At 33.3% G+C, this 16,435-nt stretch overlaps 1 protein-coding gene across 3 annotated transcripts in view; it reads right to left on the reverse strand.

Annotated features, from left to right (window-relative positions):
- The window catches only part of DENND6A (DENN domain containing 6A), a 43,245-nt gene that overhangs the window by 17,840 nt on the left and 8,970 nt on the right, over positions 1–16,435 (reverse strand). For 2 of the 3 annotated variants that reach the window (XM_019724185.3, XM_088798520.1), the window contains exons 2-9: positions 15,391–15,429; positions 15,248–15,290; positions 8,733–8,845; positions 6,599–6,679; positions 5,434–5,539; positions 4,777–4,856; positions 3,597–3,659; positions 2,759–2,814 (exon numbers count right to left, since the gene is read on the reverse strand). In XM_019724185.3, the coding sequence (XP_019579744.3) occupies positions 2,759–2,814; positions 3,597–3,659; positions 4,777–4,856; positions 5,434–5,539; positions 6,599–6,679; positions 8,733–8,845; positions 15,248–15,290; positions 15,391–15,429 (581 nt within the window). The remainder of the gene's footprint in view (positions 1–2,758; positions 2,815–3,596; positions 3,660–4,776; positions 4,857–5,433; positions 5,540–6,598; positions 6,680–8,732; positions 8,846–15,247; positions 15,291–15,390; positions 15,430–16,435) is intronic. The other variant, XM_019724186.3, reaches the window with a different exon arrangement.

A 16,435-nucleotide genomic window follows, 5' to 3' on the forward strand; every position in this document is an offset into this window, starting at 1 on the left:
AATACTATCAAATGATTCAGGGAAAAAGAGTTTTTTGAACTATACTTAGCAGTTACCACAGAGTGTAGTGTGTGTGTGTGTGTGTGTGTGTGTGTGTGTGTGTGTGTATCAATCTTTCCAGAAAGATACAGCATGTTATAATCTTAAAAGTGAAAAGAAACTAACATGTATCAAAGAGCATCAAACACAGTTTATATGGAGATAAGCTTGCTTAGTCTTTGAAACACAGGAACAGTCATTCATAACTGATGTCTATTCTGCCAATGGGGTAAAAAGGCAAAATCGCTTTACAATGTAGATGGGATGGGGGTGGGGGAAGGGGAACACAACAACACATAACTTATATGCTTCTTACTGTGCAAAGAACCAACAGCAAGTATCCTGAGGTAAAATGTCCTTGATTCTAGGCAAGAGAACGTCAGTTTATTTCTACATAAAACTATCCTTCAGTTCCAAGCCCAACTTGGAAACTACGTGAGAAGACTATTTCTATGATCAAGAGAGAGCTAAAACCAAAGGCATGAAAGGAGGGAAACAGGCCCCTGCCCTCAACTGTATCTTTGCCACTCAACTTCAAACATCTTTCCAGGTCTCTGTCCTTTGCTTGCAAGCTCAGTCTTGATATAAAAATATCACCTTCAATATGACTGATAAATATTTAAACTCTTATTCACACTAATAAATGTAAAATGTAAGCTCTACACACACAAAATAAAGTGTTGTCATGGATAAAGTATTAATCCGATCGTCAAATATTAAATGCTTGGCACAGTACTATCTCTGTATGAGGTTATTATTCTTCAAGGTTTGGTTTTCTCATCTCTTGAGCAATGAAAATTAAAAAACAACAAACTAACTTGTCCTACTTTAAAAACAATAACATATAATGCACATTCAGGAGAAAAGACACATACTAATCAAAGTTATTAGTGATAGAATTAATTAATTACCACAAAAGCAACAATAATTGATAACAAACAAAAAAGCATTAAGACTTGTACCCAGTAGTTCAACAGCAAACATCTAGTTACCAAATTCTATATTAACTTCTGCCAATTCTTCAATTTATTCCTTAATGAATGAAGTATCAAAACTATAAATAGTATGTATCCCTATTAGTGTATGTTTCCTGTGTCTGTGATATTTATTTATTATTTGGGGGACACTTCCCCTTTTCATTCCAAGAATGCTACATTTATTTTTTTAAAGAAAATTTGTTTTTAAGATTTATAATTTACATACAGTAAAATTCATACTTACCAAAGATAAAGAACAGTTCCATCACCCAAAACATTCCCTCATCCCCTTTGTAGTCCATTCCCTTCCCCACTCCCAGACAACCACTGATCTCTGTCCCTATAGTTTTGCTTTTCAAGAATATTATATGAATGGAATCATTCAGTAAGTAGCTCTTTAAAATTTGGCTCCTTTCACTAAAACATAATGCTTCTGAAAGTCATCTAAGTTGTTATCATGAGCTATATCAATCGTTCATTCTTTTTTTTCAATTGCTGAGTAGTATTCCATGCACATGCATACATCTCATTTTTGTTTATCCATTTACCAGTTGATGGACACTTGCATTGTTTCTATTATTAGGTTGGTATATAAAAGCCTCTATAAATATTTGCATACAGGTCTTTGTGTAGAGATATGTTTTCATTTTTATTGGGTAAATACCTAGAAGTGAATTACTGGGCTGTGCTAGGGCCAAGTATATAAAACAAACCTAGCATATAAAATTAATCAATCATTGAAGCATTCCACGTACTTTAAAGGTCACACACACACACACACACACACACACGCCACACACACAAAAAACAAACCAAGAACCCATTCTAAATCTTTCATGTGATTCCTGAATACATGTATTATTAGTATTTAGTAATTGCTCGCTTATACCGTGTGTCCCCAAAAATAAGACCTAGCCGGACCATCAGCTCTAATGAGTCTTTTGGAGCAAAAATTAAGACAAGACTCAGTATTATATTATATTATACCCGGTATTATATTATATTATGTAAGTCCGGGTCTTATATTAAAATAAGACTGGGTCGTATATTAATTTTTGCTCCAAAAGACGCATTACAGCTGATGGTCCAGCTAGGTCTTATTTTCGGGGAAACACTGTAGCAGTGGTTTCTCAAGTTGGGCTACACATCAGAACCACGCAGGAGTTGGAACTTGGGCACCAATCCAAAGATTCTTATTTACCTGATCTGTGTAAGGAACAAATATTGGTAACTTTTTTCTTACTCTTTTTTAAGTGCTATATTATCTGTCTTATTTTGCATTTTAAAAAGTTTCAAACATACAGAAAAATAGACAATAGTGTAAGAACTCCTTTATACCTATCATCTAGCATTAACAATATTTTGCCATTTTTACTTCATTTACTTTTTCTTACTAAAGTACTTTAAAACACAAGCTTCATGCCATTTCACCTCAAAATACTTTAAAATGCATTTCTAAAAAAATAAGTGCATTTTCTTACACTATTACGATACCATCCTCACAGAAAATCAAACAAAAAATAATTTGTTTCTACCATGTAATACACAATCCATATCCAAATTTCCCTGTCAAAGCTAATATCATATAATCAGGGATGAACCATTGATTTTAACATGTGAAACATAATGACTATTTTCTTCCAGTTTTTTCCACATTTCTTTCATAAAGAACATTCATTTTCTGAAGAAATTAGCATCACATAGCAAAAGAGAAAAAGCAATTGAAATTTTTCACTCTTTACCTGAAAAGATCCACCTCATGAACAGTAGGTAAAATAACAGATATATGTGTGTCCGCCTAAAATATAGAAAAGAAAAAAATAGAGATGTCATTAAAATTTACAGAGACTGATTTTTTAAATACGCCTACTTATCTTAGGATCAATAAGCCATATTGCCCTAGCTTTTAAAATTCTTTTCTTCCAGGAACCACAAAGAGAGTGGGTCTTACCAATCTCCCCTAACACAGCAGCAGGTCAAGGATAATACAGATTCAATGAATAAAGCATTAACCCAATAGTCAGATGTTAGATTAATTCACAACTGTATGAACTACTACCATAATATTGGTTGATATATATAACAGGCAAAAGTAGCTTTCCTATTGCTCTCCATTTTTATTCCATGCAAAAAGAACAATGTAAATGTTAATAAAACATTTCAAATTAAAAATTCAATCCCGCCTATGAATAGATATAGCTTTGGGAAAAAATGAAAGGCAATCATAACTACAGAATCCTTTTGACTAAGTTTCCTAGAAACAGAGGTCTGCTGACCACTCTAAAAGTTTTGTTAGAATTAAACTTTGTTGAAAAAAATATTTACTTTCCCCCGACCTCACAATTACAGTATAAATTCTGAGTTCTCAACAGTACTTACCAGAGAAAAGAACAAGGGGAAAAAAAAAATTCTGAGAACCATCAGGAAGTTTATCATCAATTCATTAAAAACTCATTTAATAGGATATTTCAGTAATATTCAGAAATGTATCGTAAGTCCAAGAAACTGCATTTACTAGTTTAAAAATTCTTTTTAAAGAGACTATATGTGCTGGATTATTCTACTACAGTACAACACTACCTGCTGAGTTAACTGCGCTATTTGAGTTGTCCCAGGCTTATCATGACATGTGGGAATTCGTACCTTAAAAAGAAGAAGAAGAAATTAACTTTGGCTACAAAAGAATGCCATTTCTATAATTTCCCAATCCCAATACAATGAGGGATCAGAAGCACTCTATCCTGCCAATAAAAAGGTACACTTAGCAATGCCTAAAAAGCCACAAAAACAAAGTATTTATCTCAGATTAACATACTAAAGTCATATTTATTTTCAGTCACAGCAGAAGGTAAGTGAACCAAGGTCTCCATATTCCCATACACACAGAAATCACTAACCCAATGAGAAGTACATGTGCTGAAAAACAGAAAAAGGACATCAACTTCATACCGCTTCCTGTTTATTGTTCCAATCTTTGCTTCATTAATGTACACACACCCAAACACACCCTCTCAAGCTTGCCAAACTATGGGATAAATCTCACAGGAAGCCATGAGAACTCTGAACCCAGAGCTATGAGCACTACTTTTGATGATTTCCCTGGGGAAAACAAAACAGAAAACACAGCTCTTACAGAAATGAGCACATCTAAAGAGAGAGCATTGCCAAAAATAAGTCCAACTTGAAAATGAATTATGTAATTTTACTAACCATTGTCACCCCAATAAATTAAAAAAAGAAACTGAATTGCAAAAGCACTTAGAGCACATTCATACAAAACCTGAGCACAAAATGCTAATTCATTTTTAAAAAATGAGAGAAAAGAAAACTTAAAGAGAACAATACCCTAGGATGGACATGTACGGTCTGACATTACATGTTAAGATCACTTAAGACTAAGAACCAATAGCTTTCCTAATTTCTTTTAATTTTTAGTAATTCATACTCGATTCTACAAGTACCACCCATCTCTGGAGGGCCATGGAGTAGCAGAATTCTAGGTGGCATTTACATTCACATATATAAGAATGACCCCCTTATGCAAACTCCACAAGATGAAACAGATTGGTAGCCCCTGGAGTTGTATAACTAATGGTTCTGTGCAGCAGGATGAATTTTGGTATTTCTGTAACTCCTCCTATCAAAGAAAAACAAGTAAAAGCAGTAACAGGACTGAATGTTATTAGGAAGCTAAAAAGTAAAATTCACGTGTGAACTTCTTAGAGACCTTTTAAAAATCAAATTAAATATAAGCTATTACCTTCATTACCACCCCTGTAATAGGCAGGTATAATGTTTTCCCTGGCACTGGGGCAGGCCATCGATCAACATCATTACAAGCTGAAAAACATAATAAAGTATTTCCTTAGTATAAGTGGAAATATTAAAATATGAAAAATGGAACATTAGAAATTAGAACTCTATTTTCTATAGAGCAGGAAAAATATAATGGGAAGGATGGAAAAGGTAAAAGTAGTGAAAATATCTTATATTCCACCAGAAATATACCTATGTTCTAAGATATAAATTGGTTAATAAAAATTTTTAAAGAAACAAAATAAAAGGATAAAAAGCGAGTTTTCCTATTCATTTACTACTGCTAAAATTAGCTACAAAAGCATACCATCTGGCAGGGGTCTTCTCTCTGTATCAAGTGGTATCAGAACTATCAACTCAATATTTCTATTACTATCCTAATAAATAGGTATCATCTATATTGTAAAAACAGATAAAAAGACACAGTATTTGGTATTTCTAGGTAAAGATACCAGAAGAATAGTTTTACATCTCTCCCCCACCATACGGCCTTAAAATTCTTAACTAATTTTTCAGGTCAACTTCATTTTTATCAGATCATTTCCAGTAAAACTGTTAAAACTCTTTCATAAAGGTAACTAACGCACAGTGTTTAACTCACCTGCTTCCAGATAAGGTTCGTTCTTTTCAAAATACTCTGGTGCTATCTGTTTGAGTACAGTGTGAAAAAAATGAATATATGGTAGTTTGCTGATCAAAACCAAAGACTGGAGGGAAAAAAAGAAACAATTTTTTAAATTTCCTAATGATAATTTAAGTTTGTCATTTCTTACATGATCAATTACTAACAAGCTAAATTCAGCAACAACAAAAAAAGTGGATTTTGAAATAAAAAGGCTTTTATGGTGGATGATTAAAAGGAAACAAAACTACAGTTGCAAAATAGAGAAAGTTTAACCTTATTACTACACTTTAATAGCATAAAGGCATAGTCACAGATTTTCGTGCTCTTCAGGAAAAAGAATTTCCTATAAACAGACCAATGGATAATTTCCAAAGTCTAGTTACTACCGTCGTTAGCAAAGCAGTATCAAGAATTAACTAGATGAACTCCTCCTAATAAGGAAAGAGCAAACTGTGATGCTTTTTCAAACTAAGATCTATGACTATTATATTTTAGAGTTCAATGGTCATAGTCACGTGCTTATTAAAAATGGTGACTTTACAGTTTGATCACTTCAGATAGAGAGTAGGCTAATTTTCTTAAAATCTTTTTTTTTTTTTAAACTACTTTTAACCTTTCTATCAAACATCAATTATTGGTCAAGGCACATTCTGGTTACAAAAGGTAAAGGAGGGTCCCTGTTAGCTGGGACCCTGTTAGAACTAATTTTTTTTAAGAAAGTGAAAGGCTGTACATTTAGAGTTAAAACAGTAATGACTAAGATGTTGCTAACGTGTATTTACTAACTCTTCAGAAAGATACTGTAGGCTTTAATTAATTGTAACTATATTACAATCTGTTTATTCTTTCCCTTATTCCAAAAATGTAAAAATTAAGCAGTCTTCTACTTTTGACAGTTTCATAAATAACTGTAACTTATTGTCAGGAATCTAGTACAGAGATAGCAGAAAGGCAAAATTCAGTGGCAGTTAAAAATCTAAGAACAGGTGTTTACAATCTAAAAAAGCAAAGATAAAATATGAATTCTAGTATGTTTAAAGATAAAATATCAAAGACTTTAGAGACTGTTCATTCGAACAGTTTCTATTTTTCTAATAGCAATATAAAAATATTTTTTTCTATTAGTGTATACGAATATTACCTTCTGAAAGTAGCCTCTTTTTAGAGATTTGTCTCGAATTTGTCGGAAATACACATATCCATAAAAATAAGCAGGATCCTTCTATGAAAGAAGTGACAAATTAAATATGTAGTCATCTTTTATTATTAACATCAGGCTCCTATATAAATCTGAACTGAGTTATGAGGTATACACAAAGAGCTAGTCATGCTTTTCCACCAACACTAACAATAATTATGATAGTAATAGACAAAAACCTGCTGATTCCCAAAGATGAAATAACTGTAACTAAAGAACTAAAGTCATATTTTCTCCCTATAGCTTACTCTCCTTATGTTCTTTATTCATATCTGTACTAATTAATGGGAGTTAGGAAACCATCAAATTTTATTTTCCCCAATGTTATATTTATTTTTAAATTCCACCTACAATTTTGAATTAGGGTCAGTTTTAACAAAATGAGGTATCCTAATGTAAAATTTCAAGAAAGAAAATAACAGGAGTTAAATGACAATCTGAATTTTACACACGGAGTTGTATTTTTACCCAATAATAATGAAACATTGGACTATTTATCAACATACAATTTGAAAGGTAATTATAGTCCAAAACATTTAAGAAGTTTCAAACGTTGGCCCAGTTCCTTATTTGATTGTTATTCTTTAAATAAATACTAGTCAACCACCTACTTGGAATAAGGCACTGTGTTAGAGAACATAAAAAGATGCATAAGACAGTTCCTTAAGGAGACCACAATGTAGGAGAGAGAAGAAAAGTACAAAAATGACCATTACAGAATAGGAGGGCAAGTGCTATGAAGAAAGCACAAAGCGTTACAAAGAGGCCAAGGGGGAAGAAATTATTAATACCTCTGTCTATGGACATCAATAAAGATTTCATAGAGGCAGATGGTTTTGAATTGGGCCTTGAAGGATGGATATAATTTAAATAAAGACAAAGACATTAGAAGGCCAGGAGTTTGAGCAAAAACATACAGAAACAGAAAAATACAAGCTATTCCAGGAAAAAGCAAGATAAAAGTAGTTCATTTTGGTTAAAATATGACACCTTATAGAAAGGAAATGAAGCTGGAAACTGAAAAGGTGAAGACCTCATTTTTGGAGGCCCAAAAATTGAGCACAAGGAAATAGTATTATCATTAGATCTTTACTCATTAAACAATAGGTAGTTGTTTTAAATTTTATTTATTTTTATATATGTACACTTTAGCTGGCAACACTGTGTAAGATACACTGCGTTGGAAGAAACAAAAACATGGGATATCTTTGGGCAAATTTCTGATTCTCAATAGCCCTCAATTACTTCATCTGCAAAAGGAATGTTCTCAGAATTCTATAGGGAGGACTAATGAGATACTATACATTTATTGATACAATCCCTAGAACATAAAAAAACTTTAATAAATAGTAGCTATTATTATCATTAGTTAAAGAATATATTAATAGTGATAGCAAAAGGTCATGGAAAAAGAGATGACTATAAGAGATATTTCAAAGGTAGTATCTTAGCTAACTGGGAGAGGTTTCCTGTCATTAGTGGAACCAAGGAGGTAAACTGTAAATGCTGATTTTAGGCAAACTATGGCAAGTTCATATTGAATGTGCTGATAGAACACCCAGATGGAAGTGTTCCTCAGGTAGAGAGATGAAAGTACAGAGTACCAAACAGAAACCTGCACTCTGGAATCATCTGAATTATTAAACTTATTTTTAATAAACTACAACTATAAAAAAAAGTTCATTAAAAAATCAAAAAGAGACAACTATAATTCTATAATAAAGTAGGTAGGAATTACCACAGAAATTTCAACTCTGAGTGATATTAAATGGTATAGTACCACCCTACCTCCACATCTAAACAAAGTTATTAAAAAATGAAAAAAAAATTACCTCAGCATTCTAATAAATTTCTATAATTCACAATGGCAGTATAATATGTTAGACAAACAGTAACTTTATAAAGTCTCTTTTACTCAAATAGTGAATCTTTATAAATCAGATTCACTTAGGAAATCCAGCAGAACATAATAATAAAAGAAAAGCAAAATATTTCTGAATGCTATAAGAGGTAACTCAGTAAGTGAGTTCTAAAGTTTCTTCTCACATGGACATTCTTCTATCACTACTTTTCCAACCTTTAAGTAAACTGGTAAATCTTTGTCAAATTGATCGAGGAGACAATGCAGTGACACCCTCCTCCCAGAAGACTGTCGAAATCTAAAACAAAACTGGGTATCTCCAAGACAACCTAATGAAAACAAAAATGAAAGAAATTAAGGATAACACAGCATAACACCTATTTATCCAGTTTCATCAAATGTTAGAGCTACAGGGGTCCTATCAATCATCTAAAACCATTCCATCACATTTTAGAGAAGAAAAAGGAGATCCTGAGAGTTGGTGTGACTTGTTCAAAGCTCGTTAGAGGCAAAGCTATTAGTAAAACATGCATCTTAACTCTTTCATCCCTCTATCATTTTTCCTATTCCATTTTCCATGTAATTAAAATTTCTTGAAAATTGTTTTCATGTAATGTTGACTCACAAGCATAATAATGAACAAAGAATTAAAGACAAAATAATACATATGTTCACATCCATTTATACAGTGTGTTTTTTTAAAAAAGCAGCCAATACTAAACTACAGTGTTTAGGGATCCAAGGGTGGGTAATAAAACTATAAAGAAAAGCAAGAAACTTATTACTATTAAGAATCAGGGTAGTGGTTACATTTAAAGGAGGGAAAAATCAGTGTTTGGGAGGGGAGATGAGGGGGCTTTTGAGGTACTGGTAAAGTTCTATTTCTTGACCTTGTATGTGTTTTATATTTCACAATGAGACTTTTTTTCAAAAGACATAGCAGATTCAGGGAAGAGCTCAAGTAAGAGACTTACTATTTTAAACATTTTAATTAAAAATAAAGTTTTAAACCCTTAATCATTTTAGCAAATCTCTTAAAACATGTAAATTTTACCTAACCTGTCAGGCAGTAACTACAAAAAACTGTAAGTACTCTAAAAAGTAAAAGGCACATGACGTAGGTGCCACTCAGAATCTTCCTAGTTACTAGATTTAGAACTAATAAGATTATATTAAATATGAAATGTGCTCAAGATTTTACTATTACATATTATACATAGAAGTACTTATACCAATTTAGCACATGAAGTTCTCAATAATGGAAGTAGAAACTTGATAATATGTTTAAGGTACTTAAAAAGCAACTCAGTATGTACATCTAAATGCAATTACAGAAACTAGTATTTCTTTGGTGGTAGAGGGAAGAAACAAAGGGAACTGAAGGGTGGGTCAATTCAGTTTCTTTACTTTTTAAAGCAGTTTAAAAATAAGGAAAACACATGAAACCTGAAAAAAATGGAAGATACTCTTAGCAGTGTTTTATTTAGTTCAACAGATTTATATACTGATGGTTCAGTTTTTCCTTTTAGAAATCATTTAAATCTTTAAAAAAAAAAAAAAAGAAAGAAAATCCACTGAGAAGTACACCCTAATTTCTCTGAGCTATTTTGTAAGATAGAGCAGGAAAATGCAATGGATTTTAAGATATTACAGCATCTGGAAATGTAAGGAATGCTGAGCTTTGTGGAAGGGAAGTAATGAAGCTCCCACAGCCTTAAATCCCTACCCACCTGGCTCCATTCCCAAATCATGGGCATGCTATGAGAACTTTCCGGTGACCAGCTGCACCCACACGCTGTACAGAATTGGTGAGAAAACTAGTTCACCAGGTCGAAAGGCTTTAGCCGCAGTCCTTGTGAACTTGGATTCCATTTTGTGTTGCAGAGGTCTGTCCCTTCACACACTAAAGGTTACTAAAGAAATATCAACTCCTTATTTGGCTTTGTTGAGAACCTTTGTTCTCCATCTTGATCTCACTACTATAATAGGAAAGAAGGCATTACAGATTGGCAACCAGGTTTTTCACATTTACCTTAGAGAAAATGAATCCTAGGAAGGACAGGGCAATCCTGACACCCTAAAACCTCATAAAAAATAAATCAATATTGTTAATATGACCCATTCCGTTTGTCTACATAACATGCGACTGCAGTTCTACATAAGCAACATAATGATTACATGTGAAAGGTGGTTAAATGAGTGTGATCATGAGGAAAAAGTTATGATCTGAGGAAAAAGGAGCCACAATCAATGGGATTTAGTGCCAGGTCTGTCAATAATTAGCCTCCCAGAAGGCAATTAACCTCAGGTTCTCAATTTTCTTGTCAGCAAAAATAAGGGGTATCAAAAGATAATCACTAAAGTCACTTTTAGCAGTTCCATTCAGTGATTCTAAAATAAAACTCCACAACTGACCTACAATTGTACTGAATTCCAAGAATCAAGCATATAACCAATAAGAAAACGAAAGAGATACAAAGCTCCAAAAAGACCTAAAAGTTATGCTATGCATTTCCGTTTTCTGATTATTAACATTACAAAATGGGAAAACATTTTAATGGAAATGATTTTTTTCTTTATACTAACCAAGGCGTAAACATTAACTTACACAAATTTTAAAATTAATTGACATCTCTCTAAGGAAAAAATACATCTTAACACAAGTTCTTGATCAAGAGCAACATAAACCCTTTCCCATGATACGCAGCTGGTGTTAAGGAAATAGCAAATCTGTTCAGTAAAACCTCACAGCTTTTGGAAAAGTTCTGTTTTAATTAATCTAACACAGTCTTTACGAGCCTAGAAAACAGAACTACTAATTCAACACTCTTTGAACTAAGAAAATTTCTGTAACCTTCCCCCACCATCCTTTTCCAAATAACTAAGTTCTTACAATAGAAATCAAATAGAATCTTGGGTTAAAATTATTTTCATTATTTTGCGACTATTTCAGAAGTAATTTTTTTTCCATTCAAATGTATGAGTTGAGCATGAATAGTCATTGAGTGCTTACTATGCCAGACATTGTTCTAAATGCTTTAGATATATTAACTCGTTTGGTCTTCATGCTTCTCAGGCAGGTCACATTATTATTCCCGTTAATGAAGAGAAAACCAAAGCACAGAATGGCTATGTAATCATCCAAAGAAATAAATCTGCTAAATGGCAGAGCAAGAATTAAACCCAAGAAGTCTAACTCTGGAGTTGCTCTTGACCACTACTACCATCATACTGGCTCTTTCAAGTCAAAACTACTTCCATTTATATGAAATATCCAGATCAGGTAAATCCTTAGAGACAGAAAGTAGATAGGTGGTTGCCTATGGTTGGAGTGGGTGGGCAGGGAGGTAGGAAGGAAACTGGAGAACGGAGTTACTTTTTGAGTGATGAACATTTTCTAAAATTGATTGTTGGTGATAGTTGCATAATTTCGTGACTATACTAAAAATCACTAGGGGATCACTGCATAAATTATATAAATGTCTAACTACTACGTTATATACCTGAAACTAATATAAAATAATATTGAATGTCAACTGTAACTGAAAAAAAAAAATTAAAAACATAAAAATCACTGAATTATATACTTTACCTGGGTGAACTATATCTCAATAAAACTTTTTGTTTTTTAATGCTACTTCACTGCCAACTGCAGAGCTCGAAAGCTTCTCTTCTTCACTCAAAAAATAAAGTCCTTCTGAAAGATGCCTCTCAGATGACACAGTTCTTAAACTCACTGGTCTCTGTGCAATATAGTTCATTCAAGTAAGGAGCCGATCCTTTCAGTCATGGCTCCTCCTATATGAATGTCTTGTGCTACGCCAGGAAGAACTCTCCTCCTACTTTAAAATTATCAAGGGCACAGAGTATTTTGAAAATTTCTTTACATCTGCCAATTACACCAAGACTGCAAAGCTCAAGGTAAACAGAGGACACTTTCCTGTACCTAAAATATCGTTTAGAGATCTGAGGGAAAAAAGCTTAAATATTTTTCCTAATGGTAACAGACAACTTTAAAGATTATTTCTATATTAGCCCAAATACATCTACAGAGCAGATCAGAATGCATAAGAATAAGATAAAACATGAGACTTCAAGAGCTAGCCCTATCTTTGACCTTCAGCTCTATGTAGTCACTCTCCCTGTGGTTAGAGTGGTTAAGTTGGAATTGCTGGAAAGCAGGACTTTAGACCAGAGCTTCTCAAAGTGAGTCCACAGACTGATGCTAGTCCACAAAATTGTTACTGATCCCTGAAGAAATAAATATTCAAATTGAGAATAAGCATTTAGAAACTCAGAGCAATTAGATATTGCCATGACAAATTTGGCCTTTTATTTCGCATTTCTTTGGGTTTTCTCCTTTCATTTTTCTAATAATTTATTTGAACTATATTTTATAGAAGTATTGATCCACAAGATTGGAAATGGCCCTTCAACACAGATGGTGTGAGAAGCACTGATTTCGGCACTGGGAAGTATAAAGTACATGATGATGTCGCTGCTATTTACAGAGAAGAAATCTGTTGAGACAAATATTGTCTGTACATCTAATCCATCCACAGCAAGGATTAATCCTTCCCTTGGATTCATCATTACTTGAAACTCTCCCTACTAATATTGAGTTTTCTCTCCAGACATGTTTAAAATATAGTGATTACAGTCCTTGGGTACACAGGATAGCTTAAGCCTCAGGAACACCTACATCCAGATGACATTAATGGTAATGAGGAGAAAAAACATCTGACAAATATTTATCAAAGAGAAGGCATACTTTAAACTTGGGCTCCTAGAGATAAAAGCCATTCAAATGGAACAAGAAATTGAAACCTAAAAACAAACCAAACAAAATTTTTTTCTAAAGTCACAGGATCCAAGGTGTGGGAGGAGAGGGTGGAAGGGAGGAGGACTGACAAATCATCCCACTGGGAATCCCAAAAGCATTCTTCTTTATCTGTACAGCATACCACTGAGTCTAATGTTTTATTTTTTATAAATGTGCACCATGGAAACGAAATCTAGAATATGACTCTTTCTTAAAGACTGCTCTACTGTGCCTGGATTTCCTTCTATAACAATAAGTTATTTTTGGAAAAATTAAATTCATTTGAAAGTTGGCACAGTAATCCCAACTTCCACTGAATAAAACACATATGGATAATCACAACTGAAAATAGTGATCTCAAACACATACAAAACTCATAGTCTCTTGCTGTCTAGATTAATATTCACTTGTTAAGATGGCTAGGTGTCTGTTAAGATCTTTTGTCAACTTTACTTCTAAATACCAGCCATACTTCAAATAAAATGAACCACACTTCATTTGATGTGCAGCTTATACAAAAGGCATTACAAAACATCTATAGGTCACTCAAATGCCTAAAGTACTGAATAAATTCCGATTTACACAGATTTAGACTTGAGTTTAACTTCCAACAAGAAAATGATACAGAGAGAGACTAACAACTAAACTAGAAATGAACAAGGCTATCCAAACACCATATAATTAACTTCTTAGCCTTGATGCTCATGTATAGATATGAAAAAGAAAAGAGCCATGAAAACCAGTTATGATCTGAAAGAGAAGAATGTCCAGTAGAAAGAATCACATAATGTCAGTTCGTCTTACGACCCATACGACTCAGCTTACCCTGAGTCTTGGAAGTCCAATCCAACACTCACTACTTTCAAAAGCACATGTGTGGACCTTGTAAGGAAAATGTTAACTGAAATGAGGAGAGATCCTATAAGATCTTGCTACCATTATTCCATTAATAAGCAAAACATACTAAAAAAGTCCAACAATTCCAGGTCAGAACAGATGTCCTACTGGGGTCTCTCAAAGGCATCAACATCTTTTTTTTTTTTTTTACCAGGATATCACTTCTGTTTTACGTATTTCATGAAAGCTGAGTTCCAAATGTACAGGAAAAAGTTCTGGAAGCATTTATAAGGAAAGGAAAAAATGCTTTAAAATATTAAAATGGCAAATCCCTCCAATTAGATTAACTAAACTAAATTAACAGAATATTAGAAATAACCGCAAAAGGAAAGGGAACTGGAGTATCTTTGCTTTATAGGGTTCTAACCGTGTGTGGTCCAAAAAGTTGAACGTTCTGGTCACTATAAACCTGAAAAGCTGTTTTAAAAGTGAAATACAAGATTTCAACAGAAAAATTTCAACAATTAGGACCACACAAAGGGAGAGTTTGAAAGAGATCAGCAAAGCCAAGTTTAAAATAATAGCAAATACTTATAAGGTGTATCCTATACACCAAGCACCACTCCAAGTGCTTTACATATGCTTTCTCATATAAATTATTGAAAATAATTAGTGGCCATGTTTCATAGCCAGATTCACCTTGTTTTTTTCTTTTAAATTCACTGCTTTGACAGAGTTTTGGCAAGCTCTCAAATCCTAAACTGAAAGTAAACTACTTACTATAAATCCCCAAAACATACACATGACATTGATTTTCAGTCTCTTCACTACTTCAACAGTTTATTGCTCCTTGATATTTTACTTCATTACAACATAACAGTTAAAAGTTGAACCAACTAAAATCAGTAGGCATCAAAAAACTAGGAATCCAAATCACTGACCTGTTAGGCTGAAATTGAGTTTCATTCTAATGCTATTTTTTTTCTAATATGCTATCAATTTTCATATATTAACACTATAATCATATTCTTAGTATAAAATTCAGCAGAAACACCACATGAAAAATAGTTACCTGAATTTGAATCTGGAAAAGACAAATAGCAAATATTGGTTTTCTGAAAAAGAAAACAAAAGCTGTATATGCTGATATATACACACCAATAAAAACAAACAGGAAAACAACAGCAGACTATACAGAGAAATACTTTTACTTACTTCTTTATCAGTAAGTTTGGAATGTTGAGGATAAATTACCTGGAAGAAAAAGAGTTAAATTTCGTTAGACAAATACATTGAGTATATATTATAAACATTAGTAGGTACTTCTAAAATACTAGTTGGCTATGGTCAAACAGTTTTAAGAAATAGTTTACAAACCTTAACAATGAAACACTTAAGAAGATGGGAGAATTTACATTAGGCAAGTGCTTTTTGATTTTTTTTGATTCAAAGTTATCTCTAAAGAGGTGAAATCTTGAGGTATCAAGAATAATTTACCAACTGAATTACCAGTAATTCAAAGCTTATGGAATCTTTTCTAAAACCTAAAGAAACTTGATCAGCTGATACCTACTTAAAGCAATAATGATTTTCAATTGATTCCAAGAGGTAGTAGAAACCATTAACTTATTAAAAGAAAAATGAAAAGGAAAAAATAATTATCTGCAGTTTAAGAACTCTCAAAAGCCATTTCCCACCATAAAACCTATTCCAGTTCCTTCTAATCCCTTTAAATAATCATTGCATTTTCCTAGACAGGTCGGGTTAGTGTATGCAGTGATCACAGCCACCTTCTGAGGAAAATTCCTGCCCCACAGGCCCAGCGAAGGAAGGAAGACTAGGCCAGAACAGCTACTGTGGAAACAGGCATTAGTGAACACCAGATCAAGGGCAGCCACTCTACAAGCCAATCAACTGACTGTCTATGTGTGGCTGGGTGTGAAAACAGTGCCCAAAAGAATACCAATGCTCAAGTGGGCCAACCCAGATTCTCTTGGGAATGTGAAGAAGAGATGGGATTAGGAGCAGCAGATTAGCTAGTGCTGACAACAAAGACAGAAAACAACACAAAAAGCAGCTAAATTATGTTAACATTGGGTTGCTAATGTGGGGATCGATGACTTCCCACTTCTGGAAGAATCCACAAATTCTTCCAGTCCCCACTGCTGCTCGATAGCCTAAAAAATCTTCCCTTTGAAGAAATAACATACAGTAATATCACATTATAAACTGTATTAAAGTGGGTTCACATATTTATTTC

The sequence above is a fragment of the Rhinolophus sinicus genome, chromosome 5, assembly GCF_057876585.1.
Source record: "Rhinolophus sinicus isolate RSI-liver-muscle chromosome 5, RSI-T2T, whole genome shotgun sequence".
Classification (NCBI taxonomy): Eukaryota; Metazoa; Chordata; class Mammalia; order Chiroptera; family Rhinolophidae; genus Rhinolophus; species Rhinolophus sinicus.